The sequence below is a fragment of the Coregonus clupeaformis genome, chromosome 13, assembly GCF_020615455.1.
Source record: "Coregonus clupeaformis isolate EN_2021a chromosome 13, ASM2061545v1, whole genome shotgun sequence".
In the NCBI taxonomy this organism is placed as follows: domain Eukaryota; kingdom Metazoa; phylum Chordata; class Actinopteri; order Salmoniformes; family Salmonidae; genus Coregonus; species Coregonus clupeaformis.
In genome coordinates this window covers 35,766,919-35,793,159 of record NC_059204.1, presented here as the reverse complement: position 1 = coordinate 35,793,159, position 26,241 = coordinate 35,766,919, and the positions used below count along the sequence as shown (strand labels likewise).

Here is a 26,241-nt window from a genome sequence, read left to right as displayed (position 1 = left end):
ATATTACTTTCGCTTTGGTTTTCCAACAACATGCAGGAGGATGTAGCCGCTTTAACTGCGAAGTGAATAGGCTATAGTTAGTAGCCTATATTCCCGGTATAGCCCCCGTCTCCCATAATCTGCATTGGATGTGCTCATAAATGCGCTGCTATTCACAGAATGTTTCAAAGATATAAAGTTATACTAATAATACTGCGCGACTCTGGTTATTTTTTCCTGTGTTTGGTCTGGACTGCGTTCTCACCTGCAAAGAACCACACCACCACTGTATGAATTGAATCGGACCGAGACCACCATTTTTAAGCGAACCACGGTGCATTGTTTAGTGCCCTCCCAAATGCGGATAGAGTGTTTAGACCAGTCCAAACGAACCGAACTAAGGGGATAAACACACCAAACCAGTTTGGTGTGAAAGCCCCCTTAGTCGCTGTTCTGCCAGACACAGAAAACACTTGTGTATTTGGAAGAGAAGAATGGCATTTTACAGAGTGTTATTACACACTGTTACGCAATTAATGTGATGTATGCCCAAACATTGCATTTATTGCTATTATTAGAATTGTAGTGTATTAAGATTATGACTTTGTTAATGTTTTTAAGTGGAACCTGAGAGGATGTTTATTTAGTGTCAGAGGGAATTGTTTTAGTGTGACGCCACATAGAACAGAGGGAGTGTGTTGTAGACAGGGGATTGGACAGTAGAGGGAGCCACCCATATCTTGGGAAAATTATAAGTACTGGGTTTAAACGAAGAAGAGCAGAGCAGACATTGTAATTTGGAGGACACTGCTCTCCGGGTGATCATGACATCCGTAAACTTATGCTGAAATCTTGTGATATGAATAAAACTTATGATCAAAGTTCAGTATAAGCGGACTCCTTTGTTTAACAGCAATAATTAGCAATATTGACTCGACACTACAGAATATTTGAAATATTCTAACCTTTCTCTATCATACTTTGTCTGTTTCAGATTTCAGTATGGGAAGGGCTTGGTGATCTACCCAGAGATAGGGGACAAGTTGGACATTATCTGCCCAAAGGCAGACATGGGGCGGCCATATGAGTTTTACAAACTGTACCTGGTGAAGAAGGACCAGGCAGACCAGTGTAGCACAATCATGGACCCCAATGTGTTGGTCAACTGCAACAAACCTGAGAAGGACATCAAATTCACCATCAAGTTTCAGGAGTTCAGTCCAAACTACATGGGCCTGGAGTTCAAAAAGAACATCAACTACTTCATCACATGTGAGTATCTGGCATTTTACCTTACTGATGTATCTTATTTTACACCATCTATAAACTTTGTATTTATGCTTATAAATTACAACACAATTGTTCATGGATTGTTCATAGCTTAAAGGGATACTTCGGAATTTTGGAAATGAGGACCTTTGTCTACTTCCCCAGAGTCAGATGAACTTGTGGATACCATTTTTATGACTCTGCGTGCAGTTGGAAGGAAGTTGCTAACTAGTGCTAATGCAATTGCTAACTAGAGTTAGCACAATGACTGGAAGTCTATGGGTATCCATGCTAGCAGATACCCATAGACTTCCAGTCATTGCGCTAACGCTAGTTAACATTGGCTTGCGAAACTACCTCTAACTTCCTTCATACTAGACACATAAAAAAAACTAGGTTAAGGTAATCATTGCCAAAATCCCGAAGTATCCCTTTACTACAGTCCTGACATGGAATACAAACAATTCACAAGGCACTCAAATGCAATGAGGCTTTTCCTTAATCTACAATTTATAAATGGGTATTGCAGTGATGCGATAAGATCAAACAATTGTATTTTCCATGGGCTTAACGTTCCATAGTATGCAACATATAGAAGAGCTACTGTACTTACTTAGGCATTATAAAGGCTGGCTCTTTTACTTGGAATACAAAGCTTATAAAATATTTGCCGTGGAGCATGTGATATTCTGAAAGAGACCTGTCTAGTACCATTGAATTGATTATCCTTCTGCTGAGCCTGAAATTATTACAGCTCACATTAACCTCCCTCGGCCCCCCATAAACATTTTCTTAAGGTCTTCTGAATATAAGGTATATTGAATGAAAACCTCGTCAGGTAGTCCTTGGTCAGGAATGCCTCAGCGGCCTTGAGTATCTTTTGACCCTCTTGTGTTTAAGTGCAGCCAGTACTAGCCTAGCTCTCCCTGCTCAGCGCGACTCTAAGCGCAGTGGCGTCTCTGAATTTTCGGAGGCAAAATCTTTTTTGTCAGATCCGGTCAGTTGCAATAACACTAAAACTCAATGGCAGAGGGGTCAGCTCCAGTCAAGCAGGCCTGATTTGTTCTGTTACACATCGCTGAGCCGAGCCCATTGGCTATGACATCCTAACACCAGCACATAATCGACTTCAACCGACTCCACAGGCCCAAGGCTGCTTTTCTTTAACCCTCTAATCCACATGGTATGTCTTTAGATAAGCACTGGTGGCTGGCTGGGGAAGGAGCTCTGCTATTGTCCTATCCTTGCAGAGATCTAGCATTAGAACATCAATGACACCATAATGTCCAGTCTCACTAATAAATGTCTTCCCACCCAATGTGAATAGCTCATCAAAACACTGAATGACTGGTGAAGCATGAAAAAAAAAAGGTTTCCAGTTTTGATGCTTCCCTGTGAGGAAAGCAAACATTGCATATTTGCCACAAACCAATTACATTTTCGATTATCCTGGAAAGTAGTCTGTATATTTTCCTCATGTTCTTTAGTCCTGTTCCAAAATAACGATTTATGATGTGGTTTCAGGAGTAAATGGGCCACATTTATCAAAACGTGTGCACACTGAATGTGTAAGAGGTGTCACAGCCACACATTTACAGTATGTTGGATCAGGTATCCAGTATCCTTTTGACATCCATTTTATAAACAGTGCTTATTTCTTTGTTGGAACACCCTTGATAAAGGGGAAATGAGCTCAAGTGCTTGTTTAATTACTGAACTCTGTCGCTCTCTGAGTAGTGATGGATTAGTGATGAAGATGAGAGGCGAGGCAGAGTGCACTCTACACTGCTGATTCAATTGTTTCCTTGTAAATCAAAGTATGGTTTAATAAAATGCAGGACGTCTATTGCCAAGAGTGCTGCTGTCAGTGAGATTCTTTCTCAGAGATCTGACTGACTTTGTGTCTTTGATGATCTAATCAATAGTGGTCAACCTCTACGTTTCCTGCTGAGTGTATACACTGAGTGTATAAAACATTAAGAACACCTTCCTAATATTGAGTTGCACCCCCCCTCCCCCCACCCATGTTTGCCCACAGAACAGCTTCAATTTGTCAGGGCATGGACTCTACAAGGTTTCGAAAGCGTTCCACAGGGATGCTGGCCCATGTTGTCTCCAATGCTTTCCACAGTTGTGTCGTTGGCTGGATGTCCTTTGGGTGGTGGACCCTTCTTGATATACAAGGGAAACTGTTGAGCATGAAAATCCCAGCAGCGTTGCAGTTCTTGACACAAACTGGTGTGCCTGGTACCTACTACCGTACCACGTTCAAAGGCCTTAAATATTTAGTTTTGCCCACTAACCCTCTGAATGGCGCACACAGACAATCCATGTCTCAATTGTCTCAAGTCTAAACAATCCTTTTTAAACACGTCTCCTCCCCTTAATGTACACTGATTGAAGTGGATTTAACAATTGATATCAATAAGGAATCATAGCTTTCACCTGGATTCACCTGGTCAGTCTATATCATGGAAAGAGCAGGTGTCCTTAATGTTTTGATAACTCAGTGTATGTCAGACACAAGACAGAAAATAAAATATATACAGTATGTTCGTAAGCCATTGAGAATATAATCTGTTATACAATATTTCCATATTAGAACATATGTAATTTGTTTACTTGTCAGTGTATTGAAACCTAATTTTCAGAAAATTGGGAGAGATCCTAGGGGTTACATTTAGACTGTACCAAGGGCGTATGAAGCTGTCTTATGGGTCCAAGTAGTTCTTATGACGTTAGGGAAAATAAAGTTCCTCGAAGAGTTTACCTGTTGAGGTCAGATCTTTGTTTCCTTTGACTCAAAACAGCTGACCATGACAATTCCTCAGACAGTACAGATTCATCATACACTATATTCAATTGGTATGTCAAATTGTTTCAGTCTAACTCTGGGATGAAAAAAATATATATTAGGTATCACTCGACTGATAAGATTCAACTTCCCTGGCACTTTAATATTGTCTCGAGGCAATGGAACCTGGCTGGTCCAGCTTTGTGTGCACTTTAACTCTCTCTCTCAGAATAACTGTTGCTCTATGACATACTGTACTTGTTTTACTGATCTGTGGCAGAGTAGCAATGATGCTTTATCAAAGAGTTGTATACTGCTCTGTGAACATCATCAGAGCAGAGATAATACCTCTAATTAGCTCCAGTGATGGGCGGAGAATACAGTTCACAGTACACTTTATCTCCCTCTCTCTTCTAAGAATAAAAATTTATGCTCTGGCATACAGGGCCGGCATTATGGGCGAGCCATACAAATAAAATATAGAAATATTGATAAGTTATTTGACCGAGACGCATGCCGACGGACAGACGCATCAATCTCAGATAATGCGAGCGAAACTGTGCCCCTCTGTCTCTGAATGTGTAGCCCATGTATCTGATGCTGTCTGGTCAAAAAGAGTATGGCATGTCATATTCTTTCTGACCAGACAGCATCAGATACATGGGCTACATATAGTAAGACAGAGTGGCGCTGTTTCGCTCGCTCGGATACTTTCTCCAGTGAGATAGTTTAAGCAGAGAGGAAGAGGCAAAGTGAGAGGGGCTCACTCTTGCCAAAATCTGTCCATAATAATCCAACTGCGTTTCAATAGGCTTAATATGCAGACCTAAGCTTGTCGCCTGCATTCCCGCCTTTGGGACAGCGACTCCCATTGTTAGGGCGGAGACATGAGCATCTCGTCATTATATACAGATCTCTGGTTTCAAGCAGCCTTGGAAAGGAAAGTTGGCGGATGCACAGTTCGGATGCTGGCTTCCCCTAAAGGAAAATTATGTTTTGAAAATTATATCATTACTCCTAAATAAAATCTGGCGTCATTTTGTGTATCAGTTCATAAACCATGTGCCATTAAAATGGTACCTCGAAAATCTCCTCCCAATTATTTTGCAACCTGTATGGTGCAGCTATCAATATTTTGGTTCTTACCTTCTCCCCTTTCTGCAATCAGTTGGTTATAATTTTGGATAGAGCAGACATTTTTATTATATTTTTTAATCTCTTTTTTTGGTGGTATTTTACCCCTCTTTTTCTCCCCAATTTCGTGGTATCCAATTGGTAGTTACAGTCTTTGTCCCATCGCAGCAGCTCCCGTACGGACACGGGAGAGGCGAAGGTCGAGAGTCGTGCATCCTCCGAAACACAACCCAACCGAGCCGCACTGCTTCTTGACACAGTGCCCACTTAACCCGGAAGCCAGCCGCACCAATGTGTCGGAGGAAACACCGTACACCTGGCGACCGAGTCAGCGTGCACTACGCCCGGCCTGCCACAGGGGTCGCTAGTGCGCGATGGGACAAGGACATCCCTGCCAGCCAAACCCTCCCTACCCAGGACGACGCTGGGCCAATTGTGCGCCGCCCCATACGTCTCCCGGTCGCGGCCGGCAGCGACAGAGCCTGGACTCGAACCAGCATCTCTAGTGGCACAGCTAGCACTGCGATGCAGTGCCTTAGACCACAGAGCAGACATTTCTATATATTTTTGTTAATTGCATGTGTGCCATACAGTGCCTTCGGAAAGTATTCAGACCCCTTGACTTTTTCCACATTGTGTTACGTTACAGCGTTATTCTAAAATTGATTTAATTGTTTTTCCCCTCATCAATCTACAGATAATACCACATAATGACAAAGAACACACAGGTTTTTAGCAATTGTAGCTAATTTATTCAAAATAAAAAACAGAAATATACATTTGCATACGTTTTCAGACCCTTTACTCAGTATTTTGTTGAAGCACCTTTGGCAGCGATTACAGCATCGAGTCTTCTTGGGTATGAAGCGAAAAGCTTGGCACACCTGTATTTGGGGAGTTTCTCCCATTTTTCTCTGCAGATCCTCTGAAGCTCTGTCTGGTTGGATGGGGAGCGTTGCTGCACAGCTATTTTCAGGTCTCCAGTGATGCTCGATCGGGTTGAAGTCCGGGCTCTGGCTTGGCCACTCAAGGACATTCAGAGACTTGTTCCGAAGCCACTCCTGCGTTGTCTTGGCTGTGTGCTTAGGGTCGTTGTCCTGTTGGAAGATGAACCTTCGCCCCAGACCAGTCCTGAGCGCTCTGGAGCAGGTTTTCATCAAGGATCTCTCTGTACTTTGCTCCGCTCGTCTATGCCTCAATCCTGACTAATCTCCCAGTCCCTGCCACTGAAAAACATCCCCACAGCATGATGCTGTGCTTCCCCGTAGGGATGGTGCCAGGTTTCCTCCAGACGTGATGCTTGGCTTTCAGGCCAAAGAGTTCAATCTTGGTTTCATCAGACCAGAGAATCTTGTTTCTCATGGTCTGAGAGTCTTTAGGTGCCTTTTGGCAAATCCAAGCGGGCTGTCATGTGCCTTTTACTGAGAAGTGGCTTCCATCTGGCCACCATAAAGGCCTGATTGGTGGAGTGCTGCAGAGATGGTTGTCCTTCTGGAAGGTTCTCCCATCACCGCAGAGGAACTCTAGAGCTCAGTCAGAGTGACCATCAATTGAATCAAGTTGTAGAAACATCTCAAGGATGATCAATGGAAACAGGATGCACCTGAGGTCAATTTCGAGTCGCATAACAATGGGGCTGAATACTTAAGTAAATAAGGTATTTCTGTTTTTTATTTTTAATAAATCTGCAAGAATTTCTAAAAACCTGTTTTCGCTTTCTCATTATGGGATATTGTGTGTAGATTGGAATCTTTTTTTATTTAATCAATTTTAGAATAAGGCTGTAACGTAACAAAATGTGGAAAAAGTCAAGGGGTCTGAATACTTTCCGAAGGCGCTGTATCTCTACCAGCCCTATTTATGATATAAATTACAAAGATATTATTTATATATATATATATATATATATTTTTTTTATATATATATATTTTTTTTTTTATATATATAAAAAAATTATTCTATCAATTAGTATATTTGAGTTTAACCATAATATTTATTCTAATATTTGTTCTGTCATTTCTGGTGGATTAAACTGAAATTGCAACCAGCTTTCTAAAGTGAGAGGTTGTGATCTGAATGAAGGGAAAAAGGCCATTCTTAAACACGAGGTGAGCCATTCTTACTAATCTGCTAGAGATCCAGTTCAGATTTAAATGTAGTTTATGTATGACTGTAGCCTTTAGTGAGAGGTCCAACGCTTTAATATTTAGTAATTTCATCCCACCGAATTCATATTTAAGTGATAATGACTTAGAAGCCGGTGTTTGAAGGATACAGTGGGGAAAAAAAGTATTTAGTCAGCCACCAATTGTGCAAGTTCTCCCACTTAAAAAGATGAGAGAGGCCTGTAATTTTCATCATAGGTACACGTCAACTATGACAGACAAAATTAGATTTTTTTTCTCCATAAAATCACATTGTAGAATTTTTAATGATTTTATTTTCAAATTATGGTGGAAAATAAGTATTTGGTCAATAACAAAAGTTTCTCAATACTTTGTTATATACCCTTTGTTGGCAATGACACAGGTCAGACGTTTTCTGTAAGTCTTCCCAAGGTTTTCACACACTGTTGCTGGTATTTTGGCCCATTCCTCCATGCAGATCTCCTCTAGAGCAGTGATGTTTTGGGGCTGTCGCTGGGCAACACAGACTTTCAACTCCCTCCAAAGATTTTCTATAGGGTTGAGATCTGGAGACTGGCTAGGCCACTCCAGGACCTTGAAATGCTTCTTACGAAGCCACTCCTTCGTTGCCCGGGCGGTGTGTTTGGGATCATTGTCATGCTGAAAGACCCAGCCACGTTTCATCTTCAATGCCCTTGCTGATGGAAGGTTTTCACTCAAAATCTCATGATACATGGCCCCATTCATTCTTTCCTTTACACGGATCAGTCGTCCTGGTCCCTTTGCAGAAAAACAGCCCCAAAGCATGATGTTTCCACCCCCATGCTTCACAGTAGGTATGGTGTTCTTTGGATGCAACTCAGCGTTCTTTGTCCTCCAAACACGACGAGTTGAGTTTTTACCAAAAAGTTCTATTTTGGTTTCATCTGACCATATGACATTCTCCCAATCCTCTTCTGGATCATCCAAATGCACTCTAGCAAACTTCAGACGGGCCTGGACATGTACTGGCTTAAGCAGGGGGACACGTCTGGCACTGCAGGATTTGAGTCCCTGGCGGCGTAGTGTGTTACTGATGGTAGGCTTTGTTACTTTGGTCCCAGCTCTCTGCAGGTCATTCACTAGGTCCCCCCGTGTGGTTCTGGGATTTTTGCTCACCGTTCTTGTGATCATTTTGACCCCACGGGGTGAGATCTTGCGTGGAGCCCCAGATCGAGGGAGATTATCAGTGGTCTTGTATGTCTTCCATTTCCTAATAATTGCTCCCACAGTTGATTTCTTCAAACCAAGCTGCTTACCTATTGCAGATTCAGTCTTCCCAGCCTGGTGCAGGTCTACAATTTTGTTTCTGGTGTCCTTTGACAGCTCTTTGGTCTTGGCCATAGTGGAGTTTGGAGTGTGACTGTTTGAGGTTGTGGACAGGTGTCTTTTATACTGATAACAAGTTCAAACAGGTGCCATTAATACAGGTAACGAGTGGAGGACAGAGGAGCCTCTTAAAGAAGAAGTTACAGGTCTGTGAGAGCCAGAAATCTTGCTTGTTTGTAGGTGACCAAATACTTATTTTCCACCATAATTTGCAAATAAATTCATTAAAAATCCTACAATGTGATTTTCAGGATTTTTTTTTTCTCAATTTGTCTGTCATAGTTGACGTGTACCTATGATGAAAATTACAGGCCTCATCTTTTTAAGTGGGAGAACTTGCACAATTGGTGGCTGACTAAATACTTTTCCCCCCACTGTATGCTGATAGTGGACAACCTTGTTTTACTCCTCTTGACAATTTTATACTTTCTGAGAAATAGCCATTATTTACTATACATCTGGGGTTTCTATACATAACTTTAACCCATTTTATAAGAGATTCTCCTAAATTAAAATAGTCCAGGCATTTATATATAAATTCCACTCATACTTTATTAAAGGCCTTTTTAAAGTCGGCTATGAATACCATGCCTGGTTTCCTAGATTTTTCATAGTGTTCTATTGTTTTCAGTGCTTGTCTTATATTATCTCCAATGTATCATCCATGTATTTCATCCAGTTCGCTTTATTTTTTAATTTTTTATAATATATTACACTTGACCTTTCTTGATTAGGTTCCTCAATTTCTTTTTGTTTTTCCTCTAACTTATTCTGTGCCTCTGTTCATTTTTATTGCAATCTATCTGTACTGTTAGTTCCTCTATTTCCTTTTTTAAGATGAACTCTTTTGACCTAATTGCATGTTCTCTAAAGGCACATTTAAAAGTGTCCCATACAATAAGGGGATCTGCTGTACATATATTATGTAGGAAAAAGTCAGTTATCAATTCTTCTGTCTTGGTTAAAAACAAGTTGTCATCCAGTAGGCTTTGATAACATTTCTAATATCCTCGCCCTCGTGGAGTAATGTGTATACCAATTATTTGATTGTCCGACCTTATTCTGTCCCGTATCAATACTCTCAACTTTTGGTGCCAGTGAAAATGACATAAGAAAGTAGTCAAGACGACTAGCTTGATTGAGCCTGTACAGTGCATTCGGAAAGTATTCAGGCCCCTTGACCGTTTCCCCATTTTGTTACGTTACAGCCTTATTCTAAATTGGATTAAATTGTTTTTTTTTCCCCTCATCAATCTACACACAATACCCCATAATGACTAAGCAAAAACAGGTTTTTAGAAATGTTGATCAAGACAAAGGAGATGATTGTGGACTACAGGAAAAAGAGAACCGAGCACGCCCCCATTCTCATCAACGGGGCTGTAGTGGAGCAGGTTGAGAGCTTCAAGTTCCTTGATGTCCACATCACCAACAAAATATCATGGTCCAAACACACCAAGACAGTTGTGAAGAGTGCACGACAAAGCCTATTCCCCCTCAAGAGACTGAAAAGATTTGGCATGGGTCCTCAGATTCTCAAAAAGTTATACAGCTGCACCATCGATAGCATCCTGACTGGTTGCATCACTGCCTGGTATGGCAACTGCTTGGCCTCCGACCGCAAGGCACTACAGAGGGTAGTGCGTACGGCCCAGTACATCACTGGGTCCAAGCTTCTTGCCATCCAGGACCTCTATACCAGGCGGTGTCAGAGGAAGGCCCTAATAATTGTCAAAGACTACAGCCACCCTAGTCATAGACTGATCTCTCTGCTACTGCTTGGCAAGCGCTACCAGAGCGCCAAGTCTAGGTCCAAAAGGCTTCTAAACAGCTTCTACCCCCAAGCCATAAGACTCCTGAACAGCTAATCAAATGGCTATCCGGACTATTTGCATTGTTTCCCCCGCTGCTGCTACTCTCTGTTTATTATCTATGCATAGTCACTTTAACTCTACCGACATGTACATATTGCCTCAATTACCTCGAATAACCTGTGCCACTGCACATTGACTCTGTACCGGTACCCCCTATATATAGCCTTGCTACTGTTATTTTACTGCTGCTCTTTAATTATTTGTTTGTTTGTAACTGAGTCAGGTTTGTAGGCCTCCTTGCTCGCACACATTTTTTCAGTTCTGCCCACAAATGTTCTATAGGATTGAGGTCAGGGTTTTGTGATGGCCACTCCAATACCTTGACTTTGTTGTCCTAAAGCCATTTTGCCAAAACTTTGGAAGTATGCTTGGGGTCATTGTCCATTTGGAAGACCCATTTGCGATTAAGCTTTAACTTCCTGACTGATGTTTTGAGATGTTGCTTCAATATATCCACATACGTTTCCTTCCTCATGATGCCATCTATTTTGTGAAGTGCACCAGTCCCTCCTGCAGCAAAGCACCCCCACAGCATAATGCTGCCACCCCCGTGCTTCACGGTTGGGATGGTGTACTTCGGCTTGCAAGCCTACCCTTTTTCCTCCAAACATAACGATGGTCATTATGGCCAAACAGTTCTATTTTTGTTTCATCAGACCAGAGCACATTTCTCCAAAAAGTACGATCTTTGTCCTCATGTGCAGTTGCAAACCGTAGTCTGGCTTTTTTATGGCGGTTTTGGAGCAGTGGCTTCTTCCTTGCTGAGCGGCCTTTCAGGTTATGTCGATATAGGACTCGTTTTACTGTGGATATAATACCTTTGCACCTGTTTCCTCCAGCATCTTCACAAGGTCCTTTGCTGTTGTTCTGGGATTGATTTGCACTTTTCACACCAAAGTACGTTCATCTCTAGGAGACAGAAAGCGTCTCCTTCCTGAGTGGTATGACGGCTGCGTGGTCCCATGGTGTTTATATTTGCATACTATTGTTTGTACAGATGAATGTGGTAGCTTCAGGCATTTGGAAATTGCTCCCAAGGATGAACCAGACTTGTGGAGGTCTACAATTATTTGTCTGAGGTCTTGGCTGATTTTATTTTGATTTTCCCATGATGTCAAGCAAAGAGGCACTGAGTTTGAAGGTAGGCCTTGAAATACATCCACAGGTACAGCTCCAATTGACTCAAATTATGTCAATTAGCCTATCAGAATTTTCTAAAGCCATGACATCATTTTCTGGAATTTTCCAAGCTGTTTAAAGGCACAGTCAACTTAGTGTATGGAAACTTCTGACCCACTGGAATTGTGATACAGTGAATTATAAGTGAAATAATCTGTCTGTAAACAATTGTTGGAAAAATTACTTGTGTCATGCACAAAGTAGATGTCCTAACCGACTTGCCAAAACTATAGTTTGTTAATAAGAAATTTGTGGAGTGGTTGAAAAATGAGTTTTAATGACTCCAACCTAAGTGTATGTAAACTTCCGACTTCAACTGTAGGTCCTGGATGGCATGAAGCTTGACCCCAGTGATTTACTGGGCCATACGCACTACCCTCTGTAGCGCTTTACAGTGGGATGCCGAGCAGTTGCCATACCAGGTGGTGATGCAACCGGTCAGGATGCTCTCGATGGTGCAGCTGCAGAACTTTTTGAGGATCTGAGGACCCATGCCAAATCTTTTCAGTCTCCTGAGGAGGAAAAGGTAGTCGGTTGTCGTGCCCTCTTTACGACTGTCTTGGTGTGTTTGGACCATGATAGTTTGTTGGTGACGTGGACACCAAGGAACTTGAAACTCTCGACACGCCAGGTCTGTGACCTTCTCCCTATAGGCTGTCTCATCGTTGTTGGTGATCCGGCCTACCACTGTTGTGCTATCAGCAAACTTAATTATGGTTTTGGAGTCGTGCTTGGCCACGCAGTTGTGGGTGAACAGGGAGTACAGGAGGGGACTACGCACGCACCCCTGAGGGGCCCCCGTGTTGCGGATCAGCATGGCAGATGTGTTGTTGCCTACCCTTACCACCTGGGGACGGCCCGTCAGGAAGTCCAGGTTCCAGTTGCAGAGGCAGGTGTTTAATACCAAGGTCCTTAGCTTATTTATGAGCTTTGTGGGCACAATGGTGTTGAACGCTGAGCTGTAGTCAATGAACAGCATTCTCACATAGGTGTTCCTTTTGTCCAGGTGCGTCATCTGTGGCTCTGTTGGGACGGTATGCGAATTGGAGTGTGTCTAGGGTTTCCGGGATGATGGTGTTGATGTGAGCCATGACCAACCTTTCAAAGCACTTCATGGCTACCGAAGTGAGCGCTACGAGGCAGTAGTCATTTAGGCAGGTTACCTTCACTTTCTTGGGCACAGGGACTATGGTGCTTGAAACATGTAGGTATTACAGACTCGGTCAGGGAGAGGTTGAAAATGTCAGTTATGACACTTGCCAGTTGGTCCGCGCATGCTCTGAGTACACGTCCTGGTAATCCGTCTGGCCCGCGGCCTTGTGAATGTTGACCTGTTTAAAGTTCTTGCTCACATCGGCTACGGAGAGCGTGAGCACATCATTTCGAACTCCTTCGCCTCAGTTGTACTGCATCTAGGTATAAAAAAAAAAATCTTAATTTATTCCCACAATTGACTAATATTATGCGCAATAATATAGGCACTTCTACAAAGGATTGTTAGCTATAACAAGGGTTGGCAGTAGGAATTCTACATTTTTGTCAACAGATATGGGATGCATACTCTCACTCACTCACTCACCCCACCCCTCCCAAACACACACACACACACACGCACACACACACACACGCACACACAACCACAAGCTCAAATGTTCAACAGTTGTTTCATCCCCAATTTAAGAGAAGACTTGATGTGTGAATGCGTACACAGTTTGGCTGTTTAAGAAGGCATGCCAAATTGACCAATATCTAGCCCTAGCTTATGGAGCTCAGATACCCTCTTCCCCCCAACACCCACACATGCTGGTCACCCATCTTCCCAAGCACCTCTGATTATTCTGTGCCGCCAGGACCACGATAATATGCCCCCTCTCTGATTGTCCGAGTGTGACTCCCGTCCCATGGGTTCCTGCAGCCAGTGTTGCCAGCACTGCCACTACCTGGGTGGGGGTACTCCACTGGAATTCCCATCAGCTAGGTAAGAGGTCGTCAAGGTTCTCATTAGCAGCTTTGAGAAAATTATTGTATATTATGCTCACCCATCCGGGGGCTTTGGCTTTTGTAAATGTTGTTTACAGAGTTCACAACCTGCTACATTTACATTACATTTTAGTCATTTAGCAGACGCTCTTATCCAGAGCGACTTACAGGAGCAATTAGGGTTAAGTGCCTTGCTCAAGGGCACATTAACGTCATTTAGCAGACGCTCTTAGCCAGAGCGACTCACAAATTGGTGCGTTCACCCTATAGCCAGTGGGATAACCACTTTACAATTTGGGGGGGTTAGAAGGAATACTTTATCCTATCCCAGGTATTCCTTAAAGAGGTGGGGTTTCAAATGTCTCCGGAAGGTGGTGAGTGACTCCGCTGTCCTGGCGTCGTGAGGGAGCTTGTTCCACCATTGGGGTGCCAGAGCAGCGAACAGTTTTGACTGGGCTGAGCGGGAGCTATGCTTCCGCAGAGGAAGGGGAGCCAGCAGGCCAGAGGTGGATGAACTGCTACACTTGTGAGAATTAAGTTTTGGTTTATTTCATAATGATCATTTACGAGTTTAGTAAATGTTTTAATTGTCTTTTGTTTGGAATGCTCCATGTGAGCAATGAGCATGTGTCTGGTGTCTCTGTCCTGATAATGTTGAGGGAGCGTGCGCGTCTGAGCACGCATAGAAGTACCTGACCTGCTGCTCACAAATGTAGGAAAATGACAATTTGGGGATGTCTGACTTCTGATTGTCTTAACTCATCACGTCCACCACTAATAAGCTGAGCTTCTCAGTCATTTTGTCTTCACCTCACACAGTAGCCTAAGTCAATGGAGTCTGTTTTTTAACATCCGTTGCGAATGATAATAGTTCCTCACAGTACTTGAAAATCTTTCCAACACTCTCCCGGCCTCGATAATCACCAAGCCTCGGCTTGAAAGAGCAAAGTATCATGATCTGATGATCCCATATATCTATTGGAAAGCCCATAAAATAAAGTACCTGACTTTTTTTCCCTTGCGCAAAAATAGCTCTCTGTCCCGAGCTCACTGGTGCTGGAAACTCTTGAGGGCCCGGAATAGGCTAGTTGATACAATGTTACAGCTTCGAACCACACCCAGTTGGTTGATTTGATACAATGTTGCACTTTACTAGTGATAGCTCAAGTTTAGACAGATAAAAAGGGAGGCAGACAGGCAGAGTAGAGAGATGAATGCGATTGAAAGAACCTGCATTTTCATCAGGATATTTTCTACTGTTTTTATTTGTTGGCTTTAGGCCTACAGTGCATTCGGAAAGTATTCAGACCCTTTCCCTTTTTCCACATTTTGTTACGTTAGCCTTATTCTAAAATGGATTAAATAAATAAAAATCCTCATCAATCTACACACAATACCCCATAATGACAAAGCAAAAACAGGTTTTTAGAAATGTTTGCAAATGTATGAAAAAACTGAAATACCTTATTTATATAAATATTCAAACCCTTTGCTATGAGACTCAAAATTGAGCTCAGGTTAATCATCCTTGAGATGTTTCTTCAACTTGATTGGAATTGTCCATAGAGCTCCGAGACAGGATGGTGTCGAGGCACAGATATGGGGAAGGTTACCAAAATATTTCTGCAGCATTGAAGGTCCCAAGAAGACTCGAGGCTGTAATCACTGCCAAAGGTGCTTCAGCAAACAACACAGTGGCCTCCATCATTCTTAAATGGAAGAAGTTTGGAACCACCAAGACTCTTCCTAGAGCTAGCCGCCCAGCCAAACTGAGCAATCGGGGGAGAAGGGCCTTGGTCAGGAAGGTTACCAAGAACCCGATGGTCACTCTGACAAAGCTCCAGAGTTCCTCTGTGGAGATGGGAGAACCTTCCAGAAGGACAACCATCTTGTTTTTCAGCGGCAGGGACTGGGAGACTAGTCAGGATCGAGGGAAAGATGAATGGAGCAAAGTACAGAGAGATCTTTGTTGAAAACCTGCTCCAGAGCGCTCAGGACCTCAGAGTGGGGCGAATGTTCACCTTCAAACAGGACAGCGACCCTAAGCACACAGCCAAGACAATGCGGGGGTGGCTTCGGGACAAGTCTCTGAAGGTCCTTGAGTGGCCCAGCCAGAGCCCGGACTTGAACCTGATTGAACATCTCTGGAGAGACCTGTAAATAGCTGTGCAGCGAAGCTCCCTTTCCAACCAGACAGAGCTTGAGAGGATCTGCAGAGAAGAATGGGAGAAACTCCCCAAATACAAGTGTGCCAAGCTTGTAGCGTCATACCTAGGAAGACTCGAGGCTGTAATCGCTGCCAAAGGTGCTTCAAGAAAGTACTGAGTAAAGGGTCTGAATACTTATGTAAACGTGATATTTCCGTTTTTTATTTGTAATAAATTATGGGTTATTGTGTGTAGATTGATAAGGATTTTTTTGTTTTAATCCATTTTAGAATAAGGCTGTGACGTAACAAAATGTGGAATAAGTCAAGGGGTCTGAATACTTTCTGAATGCACTGTACGTATTGTACTTACTTGACTATGGAAGTTATTGGCCTGTAGGCTATCTCTGAGTTCCATGCGCTCATTTATTTAGCCGCCAATGGATACGGTTTATCAATGGGTTCATATGGCAGAGGCTGGTGCTCTCCATTAGTTGAATTTTACCTTTTTTAATTTTTATCATTTTTAATTCATATTTTTATGATTAACCACATGACATGATTTTGAGAACCAAAAAAACTTTATTCATGAAATGAAACTGTTCCACGAAAATGCACACATGAAACTCCTAACTGGCATGCAGATCAGTAGAAATTGATCAATTATAAGCTTCCCCAAACTTGTAACTTACGCGCCGTCTATGGTCTTTACACGTTCAAGCGCGTGCACACGTAGGACGTCCCGTGAAAAAAAACATGCCCGCCTATGGAAATCAAATGCCCATCCAACTGATTCGTTCTGCCGCCGGCCCTGTTGGCATAGTTCCCTCATGTTGTTTACACCGACATGGAGAGGATTATCTTTGTTGACTGTATGCACACTGGTATAGTTTGTGCACATGTTGTGTGTTGGGAGTCAGTTCTCGCGCTGGCTGCACTGCATAGTTCAGCCCCACAGTAAACAGAGTGACTGTGGTGGCCTGTGGTGGTCACCTACGCCCTCCCCCTGTCCCCCCCTGTGGTGTGGGTCTTTTCCCATGTGCGCCTGTGAAGAGGGTCAGCGATTCTCAGCAGGAGGGGTGTCAGTAATAACCCACTGATGTCAACTCCAACCTGACCACAATTTGGCAGCAGGGCCAGACCACAGAGCTGCAGGAGAAAGAAACAGACATACTGGAGTGATTATACTTCCAGAGAAGAAAACAATCCTCCAAACGAAAATCCATCTTAGCATGGAGTTCTTCCATGCTAATCATCTTGTTCTCTTTTCAGAAGACAACACATCCCCTGCTATGAACGATGTGTATGTCTATGTACAGTAAGTTATTTGTTGGGAATCTTTTTTCTAATATAGGCAGCCTGCACTAAACGAGTCTGGCTGGGTTGTCAGCTGCACACTGATTCCCTGTAACCCACCATGCCTGATGGTGACGCTGTGTGACAGCTTCCACTCCAGGTGGGGCGGGGCGAGGGATTGGGGGCCCATGAGTGTGTTTGAGAAAGAGAAGTTGGAGTGTGGGGGGTGTTGTTTGTCTTTGTGTGGGGGTGGGGGTTGGAGGGCTTGATCACATTTACATTTTCATACTGTATGTGAGTCTGCATGCGTATGTGTGCATGTGTGTGTTCATACGTGTGTATGTGTGTGTGTTGGGTGGGCTGGTGGGCTGTTGGCTGGAAATGGCCATAATCCAGTGTATTGCAGACGAGGACATGTGTGCAAGAAAAGCTGAGTAGGGAGATGTTACAAGATAATAGAAACAATACCTTTTTGAACTGTACTGTCCTACAAAGGCAAAACGCAGTAACTATGTAATTATTGTTACTGCAAAATCTGACTTCAAAGTATTTTTCTGTCTAGACAGACAGTAATTTCTGATATATTCTGATCAACTGGCTTGTTCTTGTCTCAGGAAACTAAATACCACATTAATCCGATAATATACCTGGCCATTACAACAGATCAAATATTTTCCTTTGTAGGGCAGTGTAGTATACATACATTTTAAATTACATTTGAGTCATTTAGCAGACACTCTAATCCAGAGCGATTTAAAGTGCATTCATCTTAAATCTTAAAATGGCTAGATGAGAACCACACATCACAGTCATAGTAAGTACATTTATTCTCAAAGTAGCTATCAACAAAGTCAGTGCTGGTAAGAAAAGATAAGCGTGATTTTCAGAGAACGGTAGATTTGAACAAATTACATAAAATAATGAGTACCATTTCAAGCAAACAAACTGTTTTTAATGTTTATCAGCATTCAAATGTGACTAGTTATCCCATTATGTCTCCCGAGTCATTTGATATGGCCCCTGCTGTTACAGCAAAACACAACAAAGCCTTCGCAGGCAGTGTCTTTCAGGAGCTGTTGCTTCCATGGCTCTCCCACACCATGTGTAGTGCATTTGCTTTTCCCATAATCTCCCTCTGCTCGATTCAGCTCATAAAGCACTGTGTCTGCAGAATTCACTGTCGCTTTGAAGATCTTCAATCCTGGGCCCGATAACAATTAAACTCTTTCATCGTGTTCCGCTAGCATCATCTGTCACTGACATAACTTCTCTAAAATGTTACAGTGGGAACCTTGATTATAGGACTCGCAACATTGGAATGCATTACACAAAAATTACATTATTCAAGCGGAACATCACTGATGCATAGTCATTGGTTCAACACGCTGACTAGTCTCATGTTAATTGGACTCAGTGGCTTGCTGCTTGGCGAACTGGTTTCTATCACCAGGCCATGTTACTTGTGTATCCAGTTAACTGGTCTCTGTTACTGGTCGAGCTCGCTAACTGAGCTTGACTCAAAAGCCTTCCTCTAGAAATTCAAACGGATGTAAAACACAAACACAGCCAAACAGCTGCTCAGGCATTACTCCATCTTTATGACAGACTGCACCGATCTGTCCGATCGTATATTCCCCATGTTGCCTGTCTTCTATTGTCCTGATTCCTCTTGGTTTTTCTCTGCTACCTTCCATGCCCGGCGTTAACCCCCTCTGGAGGTCTCCTTCATATCAGGTTAATCAGGAAGCAGGCAGAGAGCTGCAGGAGCCTTGTCACTGAGGAGGATGGAATCGCAGTGTAATTGGGCCAGATATAGCACCATTCCCCCCTGAGCACAGTGGATGCAGGAGGGGAATGGGAAGATTTGTCATGGAGGCTCCCTCGGACAGCTGACTCTCTAATCTTCAGCACAGCCCCAGGAATGATGTCATCTGCCGCTCTCCATCTTACCTTTTGACACACTGTGACATCTCCACCGTCTACGAGTCGGTTTAAGACCTTCCAATTACAGTCTCTCATTGCACACGGGTCGAGATGCACCGAGAGAGAAACAACTGGGCCAGTATTCTTCATATGCATACAGTGCAGACTGAAGGCCATGGAAGAATATGCATGTCTCTTTGTGAAACTTGTGATTGTGTATCAGGTCACATACAGTGTAATAACCGTGATTTGGCTCATAATGAATCTGGCGTCAAATTAATTGGCTTTGCCTTGAATTTCTCAAAGCGTAAATGTGGAAAGAAACGTGCATGAGCATGAAGAAAAAAGAAAAAAAGGGTATGCTGTTGTCTAAGAGAGAAGATGATGTGAAAAGCATGATCCTGGAAACTTTAATGTCATCCTCTCTAGAGAAGTATTACAAATCTGGAAAATACTGAAAAATGAAGATCAGGAAATGTACAGTTGAAAGGTTATCTTTTTATCACTAGTTCAACTGGTCCCTGGATATGCCTAATGGTTTGTTTAATCAGGAATAGATCCACATTTTCAATTGACAAGGCATAATGAAAAATGTAAGGCCTATCAAGTGTATTGTGTTGCACATCAGCTGTGTAGTTTGGGAAACGCTAATTTAGGGCCTGGTTTATTCTAAAAGAGCCTCTGATTATTTATTGATAGTCGTCGCTAGACTGCACCTTGAGGGTGAGATCGGAGCCCTTCCAGAGCTGACTGGGATGCATAAGGAAGTTGAATAGCCGGTCACTTTGGAATAAAGAACATATGATTCGGATTTTGAGGACATATCCCTGGCTTTGATGTACCGCAGTGCAGCCACAGCTTTTGGAGCCGGCCTGAGCCAACATTTTTCATATGCCACTGATAAAAAAAAGAGAATTACCAGGTTCATTTTTTGTTTCATAGTGGCTGCCATGTCAGAGAGTTCACGTTTCCCTGAGGTGGGGACCAAGGGGCTTTCCACAGTGGTCGCTAGTATAGTGTTAAGAACATCCTATTCAGAGGTTTATTCAAATGATGTGAGGTGGTGACTAAACTCCTAAATCTCTGTGTTGCCCACAGTGTCACAGTGCTTTCCCACGGGGGGACAGGATAAAAAATAAAATAATGTATGCACTCACTAACTGTAAGTCGCTCTGGATAAGAGCGTCTGCTAAATGACGTAAATGTAATGTGTCAAAGGCTTGAGTTATTGACAGATGCAGTGTGTGGTGAATAAGTATTTTTGAAACTTTAACTGAAAATATAAATCAGTCGTAGAGGAGTCAGTCACATGAAACGCCTTAATGTAAAGGAGTTAGTTGTCCCATAAAAGATGGTGTGAAAACTTTAAAAGTGTGTTAAATAGCAATGTACTGTATAGCTACTGTATCTGCATTTTCTGTTTTTTGTAGACTTGTTTACTCCCTTGATGTGAACATAATGAGCGCTTAGGTTACAAGAAGCATATTTATTGTTCGCTCTGCAGACAACACATTTAATCGCAGGCTTTGGAGTTCCGACAAAGCATATGCTTTAGATTTTTTTTTAAATGACTTTGGTGCTGTCGAGATCGTAAGCCAAGATTACATTTTGTTTCATGGTAAATATCCAATCTTAGATGATTTTATTTACATTTTTTATTAACTTCTTACAAAAGGCTCAATCAACAAACTACTTTCAATATGACTTACTAGTCTGTATATCAGTTCTCAGAGGATTAAATACTGTTTTAGATAAATACTTTGAATCACTTCTCACCTTTCTCTTCTGTAGGGGTGAAGATGAGAATGAACTAGTTTGTTTAGCTTTTTTATGAGAGTCCTGTGGGGAGTTGTGGAGATGATTAAAGTTGACCATTGCCTCTTCAGTGTAGCTGTTTTTTCAGTCATTGGTCAGTCTCTGCTTATTCAAAACACTGAACCCTCTGAGCCCCCACATGGATCAGATCCTCCACCTGTTGCCATAGCAATATCTCTTAGGTAGTCACCTTGACCTTTGGGGGCCATAGAGTGAGGCATGATGGGACGTAGTGATGATGTGTGTTATGTAGGGTAATGAGTACGCTCCCTGTGCGTACAGCTGAAACTAAGACTAATTTAACACCAATTACTGCTTTCAGGGGGCTTTCTCACATCCCTGAGGAGAGATTGTAGTTAAGTTGATTCTCTTTCAGAAAGCTTGCAGTGTAAGATCAAGCTTGCAGTTCCAATGGACTGTTCTACAATCCTGTATCATGATTCTTTACATTTAAATAAAATGGCTTGGACTAGTCTTAGAACACGCTCCACCATTGTAAATAGTAGGTTACACTGCACTATTTTGGAATAATCTAATTTTGAACAATAGTCTACTTTAATCAGAAATTTTAAAATGACTGTAGAAGTTGTGTTCACTTATACACTGAGTGTACAAAACATTAAGGACACCTGCTCTTTCCATGACAAATTGACCAGGTGAATCCAGGTGAAGCTATGATCCTTTATTTATGTCACTTGTTAAATTCACTTCAATAAGTGTAGAGGAAGGGGAGGAGACAGGTTAAATAATGATTTTTAAGCCTTGAGACAATGGAGACATGGATTGTGTACAGTATGTGTGCCATTCAGAGGGTGAATGGGCAAGACAAAAGATTTAAGTGCCTTTGAACGGGGTATGGTAGTAGGTACCAGGTGCACCGGTTTGTGTCAAGAACTGCAACGCTGCTGGGTTTTTCACGCTCAAGTTTAACGTGTGTCAAGAGTGGTCCACCACCCAAAGGACATCCAGCCAACTTCACACAACTGTGAATTCGAGTCAACATGGGCCAGCATCCCTGTGGAACACTTTTGACACCTTGTAGAGTCCATGCCACAATGAATTGATGCTGTTCTGATGGCAAAGGGTGGGGTGCAACTCAATATTAGGAAGGTGTTTTTAATGTTTTGTACACTCAGTGTATATCATTAAGATAAATGAGAGCAATCATAATCAGATCAGAGAAAAGTGTTCCTGCTAATGGGATTTCTAGCTGGATGTGAAAGCCCTCTTTGTAAACCATCCATCTCAGTCCTGGCCAAAGGATCGGTTGTTGTGGTAGGGTTTCATAAGTCACTGTTGACTTTAACCATGCCTCAATTGATGAAATCAGAAGGGCACTATGAAAAGGTCAGTGTTGGTACTGTCAGATCCGTCATAGACAGGGAGTAAAGGGAGGAAAACAGGGCACACCTCAATCTACTCTCATTTGTCTTTGCTGAGACATCAGAGACTGGGATGAAGGTTCGTTGGGAGGATGTTTTTCCTCCACACTTTTGTTGCTCATAAACAAACTCTCTATTGTTGCTCTATAACAAATAAATGTGCTAATATAGATATTGCTAGTCGCTCTGAATTTTAAACGTCCAACGCCTCTCCACAGGCCCTTACAAATATTCCTGTTGTCTTCCTTTCTCCTTACATCTGAGATAAATCTGTAAGCAAACACAGTGGCCATTTTGCCTTTCATCCTATTAAGCTGTTTCTCTGAGTTGTTTAGATTTTTTAAATGTTGCTGAAATATGACAAACGACATGCTTCTAGGAGCCATGATTTGTTTTCTAAGTCAATGATATGAGTAAAAAAACGTGTTAAGGTCGAGTTTCTGTTGATGTTATCATAATATACTGGAGTCCCTTTTGGAACAGTAATTCAAAGTGTTTAATATCCCTGTAGAGTAGATGATAGCATGTCCTTGGAGAAGAGAGTTGAGATATGTTTACTTAGACCTTAGAGTCACTCAGACAAGAATAACTTAGATATAATTGTTAAAATACGCCTCATCATGCATTTCCTTCTGTGTTCTGTGTGTTAGAAAACCCGCCATGTCATGTTTCCTGGCTGCTCAGGCTGTATGATATGGAGTGAATTGTGTACAACCCACACAGTTAGACAATCAATATTAAGTGGTACTTCTGAAGCCCTCAGAGACCTAGTACTGACTGCTGTGGGAATACACGTTGAGCTGCTTTTACAGTCTCGCTTGTGTGGCAGCTACTAGGGCTGTCCCTGACTTTAAAAAATGTTGGTCGTCTAAGAGTCGTCTGTTCTTTCGAGCAAGCAATTGGTCTACATTTTCTAAGTGTATTTTTCCATATGTAGACACATCCTATGTGTTTTAATCAAATCAACTATATTCACTGAGCTTATCTGATGCTTTAAGCACACTGTTTGATTAAATAATTAAGACACACAAATGACTAGAGGGAGTCCGACCATCAATTGATTTGATTGTATACTTGCTGCGCTGTATATATTTTACAAAGACAGCGAGAGACTGTGTGACTAGCACCCGTTTTCTCTCTCTCCTCCCTGCTGCAGCGACCTCCATCGTGTTGTCCGTGTTGCTGAAGCTGCAACATAATTACAGCCATTTCTGACTGAAAAGTTGTGTTACCGAAATCCCTAATTTGTTTAGGAAAACCATTGCCTATTTCCTCAACCCTTGCTCTCTTTACGTGACACATGTATACATCGCATGCATGTGACCAGTAGGGCCTGACCTATAGCATATCATAATCACATCAATAAATTGGTTATATAACAAACTCAAAACACCGTAACAGCAAAATGGATGCAGAGGACGTGACAAATAAACTCAAAAGGGGGGAATGTTTAGGCTACTGGTTGCTCATGAGGTAAAGGGGAAGTCAGATGTGTGGAATACTGGAGATCAAGAAAACTAAGGTAAGGTGATGCGTACATATTATGTGTGCCAAACAGGTGCTTTTAGATTACAATATAATTTTCTGACCGTTTGGAACAATGCAAACAACACTAAATACATTATAAGTGTACCAGAAGAGTCTGTTGTAACGTTTTTTTGTCAAGCCTTTATTACAGCAAAGACTAAAAACAGTCACATTCAGTTGTGAATGCAATTTACGAAATGGAACGGTTTATTTATTGTTTAAGCTAATTATTCAAGGCTCACTTTATTTTATTTAAAAACTAAAATGCTTGATTGCATTTCAACTCATGAATGACTCGTATGCTGTGTGATGACATGAACGAATGAATGATTGATTGATACAGTAGCCTATAGAAGTATTTAAATATAGGCCTAAGTAAGTTACGGTATTAAGACTAAAGAGGATGCGCTCTTAGGCCAACAGCTCAATGGTGGTAAAACAAGGCTGCTATACTAAGCCTACTAATGATAATGACATTACTTATTATTATAATGATGATCATAATAGTAATAATAACAATAAGAAGGAGATCACGAAAAAGGAGCATTATTATTATTATTATTATAAATATAATTTTTCTGACAATTTTGAACAGTGTAAACAACACTAAATAAATTATAATTATTACCAGAGAGGCTGTTCTAACGAAAAGAAAAGTGTAAAGCCTTTATTACAGCAAAGCAAAGATTAAAAACAGCCAAATTTATGAAATTGTTTACTTGACATGTCTTCTCACTGAATCAGTAGGCTATTAAACAAACACTCAAACAGGCAACAGAAACATGATCTGTCTTATTTCTGTAGATATACAGTGGGGAAAAAAATTATTTAGTCAGCCACCAATTGTGCAAGTTCTCCCACTTAAAAAGATGAGAGAGGCCTGTAATTTTCATCATAGGTACACGTCAACTATGACAGACAAAATGAGGGAAAAAAAATCCAGAAAATCACATTGTAGGATTTTTTATGAATTTATTTGCAAATTATGGTGGAAAATAAGTATTTGGTCAATAACAAAAGTTTCTCAATACTTTGTTAAATACCCTTTGTTGGCAATGACACAGATCAAACGTTTTCTGTAAGTCTTCACAAGGTTTCACACATTTTGGCCCATTCCTCCATTCAGATCTCCTCTAGAGCAGTGATGTTTTGGGGCTGTCGCTGGGCAACACGGACTTTCAACTCCCTCCAAAGATTTTCTATGGGGTTGAGATCTGGAGACTGGCTAGGCCACTCCAGGACCTTGAAATGCTTCTTACGAAGCCACTCCTTCGTTGCCCGGGCGGTTTGTTTGGGATCATTGTCATGCTGAAAGACCCAGCTACGTTTCATCTTCAATGCCCTTGGTGATGGAAGGAGGTTTTCACTCAAAATCTCACGATACATGGCCCCATTCATTCTTTCCTTTACACGGATCAGTCGTCCTGGTCCCTTTGCAGAAAAACAGCCCCAAAGCATGATGTTTCCACCCCCATACTTCACAGTAGGTATGGTGTTCTTTGGATGCAACGCAGCATTCTTTGTCCTCAAAACACGACGAGTAGAGTTTTTACCAAAAAGTTCTATTTTGGTTTCATCTGACCATATGACATTCTCCCAATCCTCTTATGGATCATCCAAATGCACTCTAGCAAACTTCAGACGGGCCTGGACATAAGCAGGGGGACACGTCTGGCACTGCAGGATTTGAGTCCCTGGCGGCGTAGTGTGTTACTGATGGTAGGCTTTGTTACTTTGGTCCCAGCTCTCTGCAGGTCATTCACTAGGTCCCCCCGTGTGGTTCTGGGATTTTTGCTCACCGTTCTTGTGATCATTTTGACCCCACGGGGTGAGATCTTGCGTGGAGCCCCAGATCGAGGGAGATTATCAGTGGTCTTGTATGTCTTCCATTTCCTAATAATTGCTCTCACAGTTGATTTCTTCAAACCAAGCTGCTTACCTATTGCAGATTCAGTCTTCCCAGCCTGGTGCAGGTCTACAATTTTGTTTCTGGTGTCCTTTGACAGCTCTTTGGTCTTGGCCATAGTGGAGTTTGGAGTGTGACTGTTTGAGGTTGTGGACAGGTGTCTTTTATACTGATAACAAGTTCAAACAGGTGCCATTAATACAGGTAACGAGTGGAGGACAGAGGAGCCTCTTAAAGAAGAAGTTACAGGTCTGTGAGAGCCAGAAATCTTGCTTGTTTGTAGGTGACCAAATACTAATTTTCCACCATAATTTGCAAATAAATTCATTAAAAATCCTACAATGTGATTTTCTGGATTATTTTTTCTCAATTTGTCTGTCATAGTTACATTTTATATTTACATTTTAGTCATTTAGCAGACGCTCTTATCCAGAGCGACTTACAGTTAGAGAGTGCATTCATTATTTTTTAAATATATTTTTTTCATACTGGCCCCCCGTGGGAACAAAAGTTGACGTGTACCTATGATGAAAATTGCAGGCC

At 42.0% G+C, this 26,241-nt stretch overlaps 1 protein-coding gene across 1 annotated transcript in view; it reads left to right on the top strand.

Annotated features, from left to right (window-relative positions):
* LOC121579930 (ephrin-B1-like) overlaps positions 1 to 26,241 on the top strand; it is a 94,519-nt gene that overhangs the window by 43,935 nt on the left and 24,343 nt on the right. The window contains exon 2 of the mRNA XM_041894935.2: positions 974 to 1,251. Within this exon, the coding sequence (XP_041750869.1) occupies positions 974 to 1,251 (278 nt within the window). The remainder of the gene's footprint in view (positions 1 to 973; positions 1,252 to 26,241) is intronic.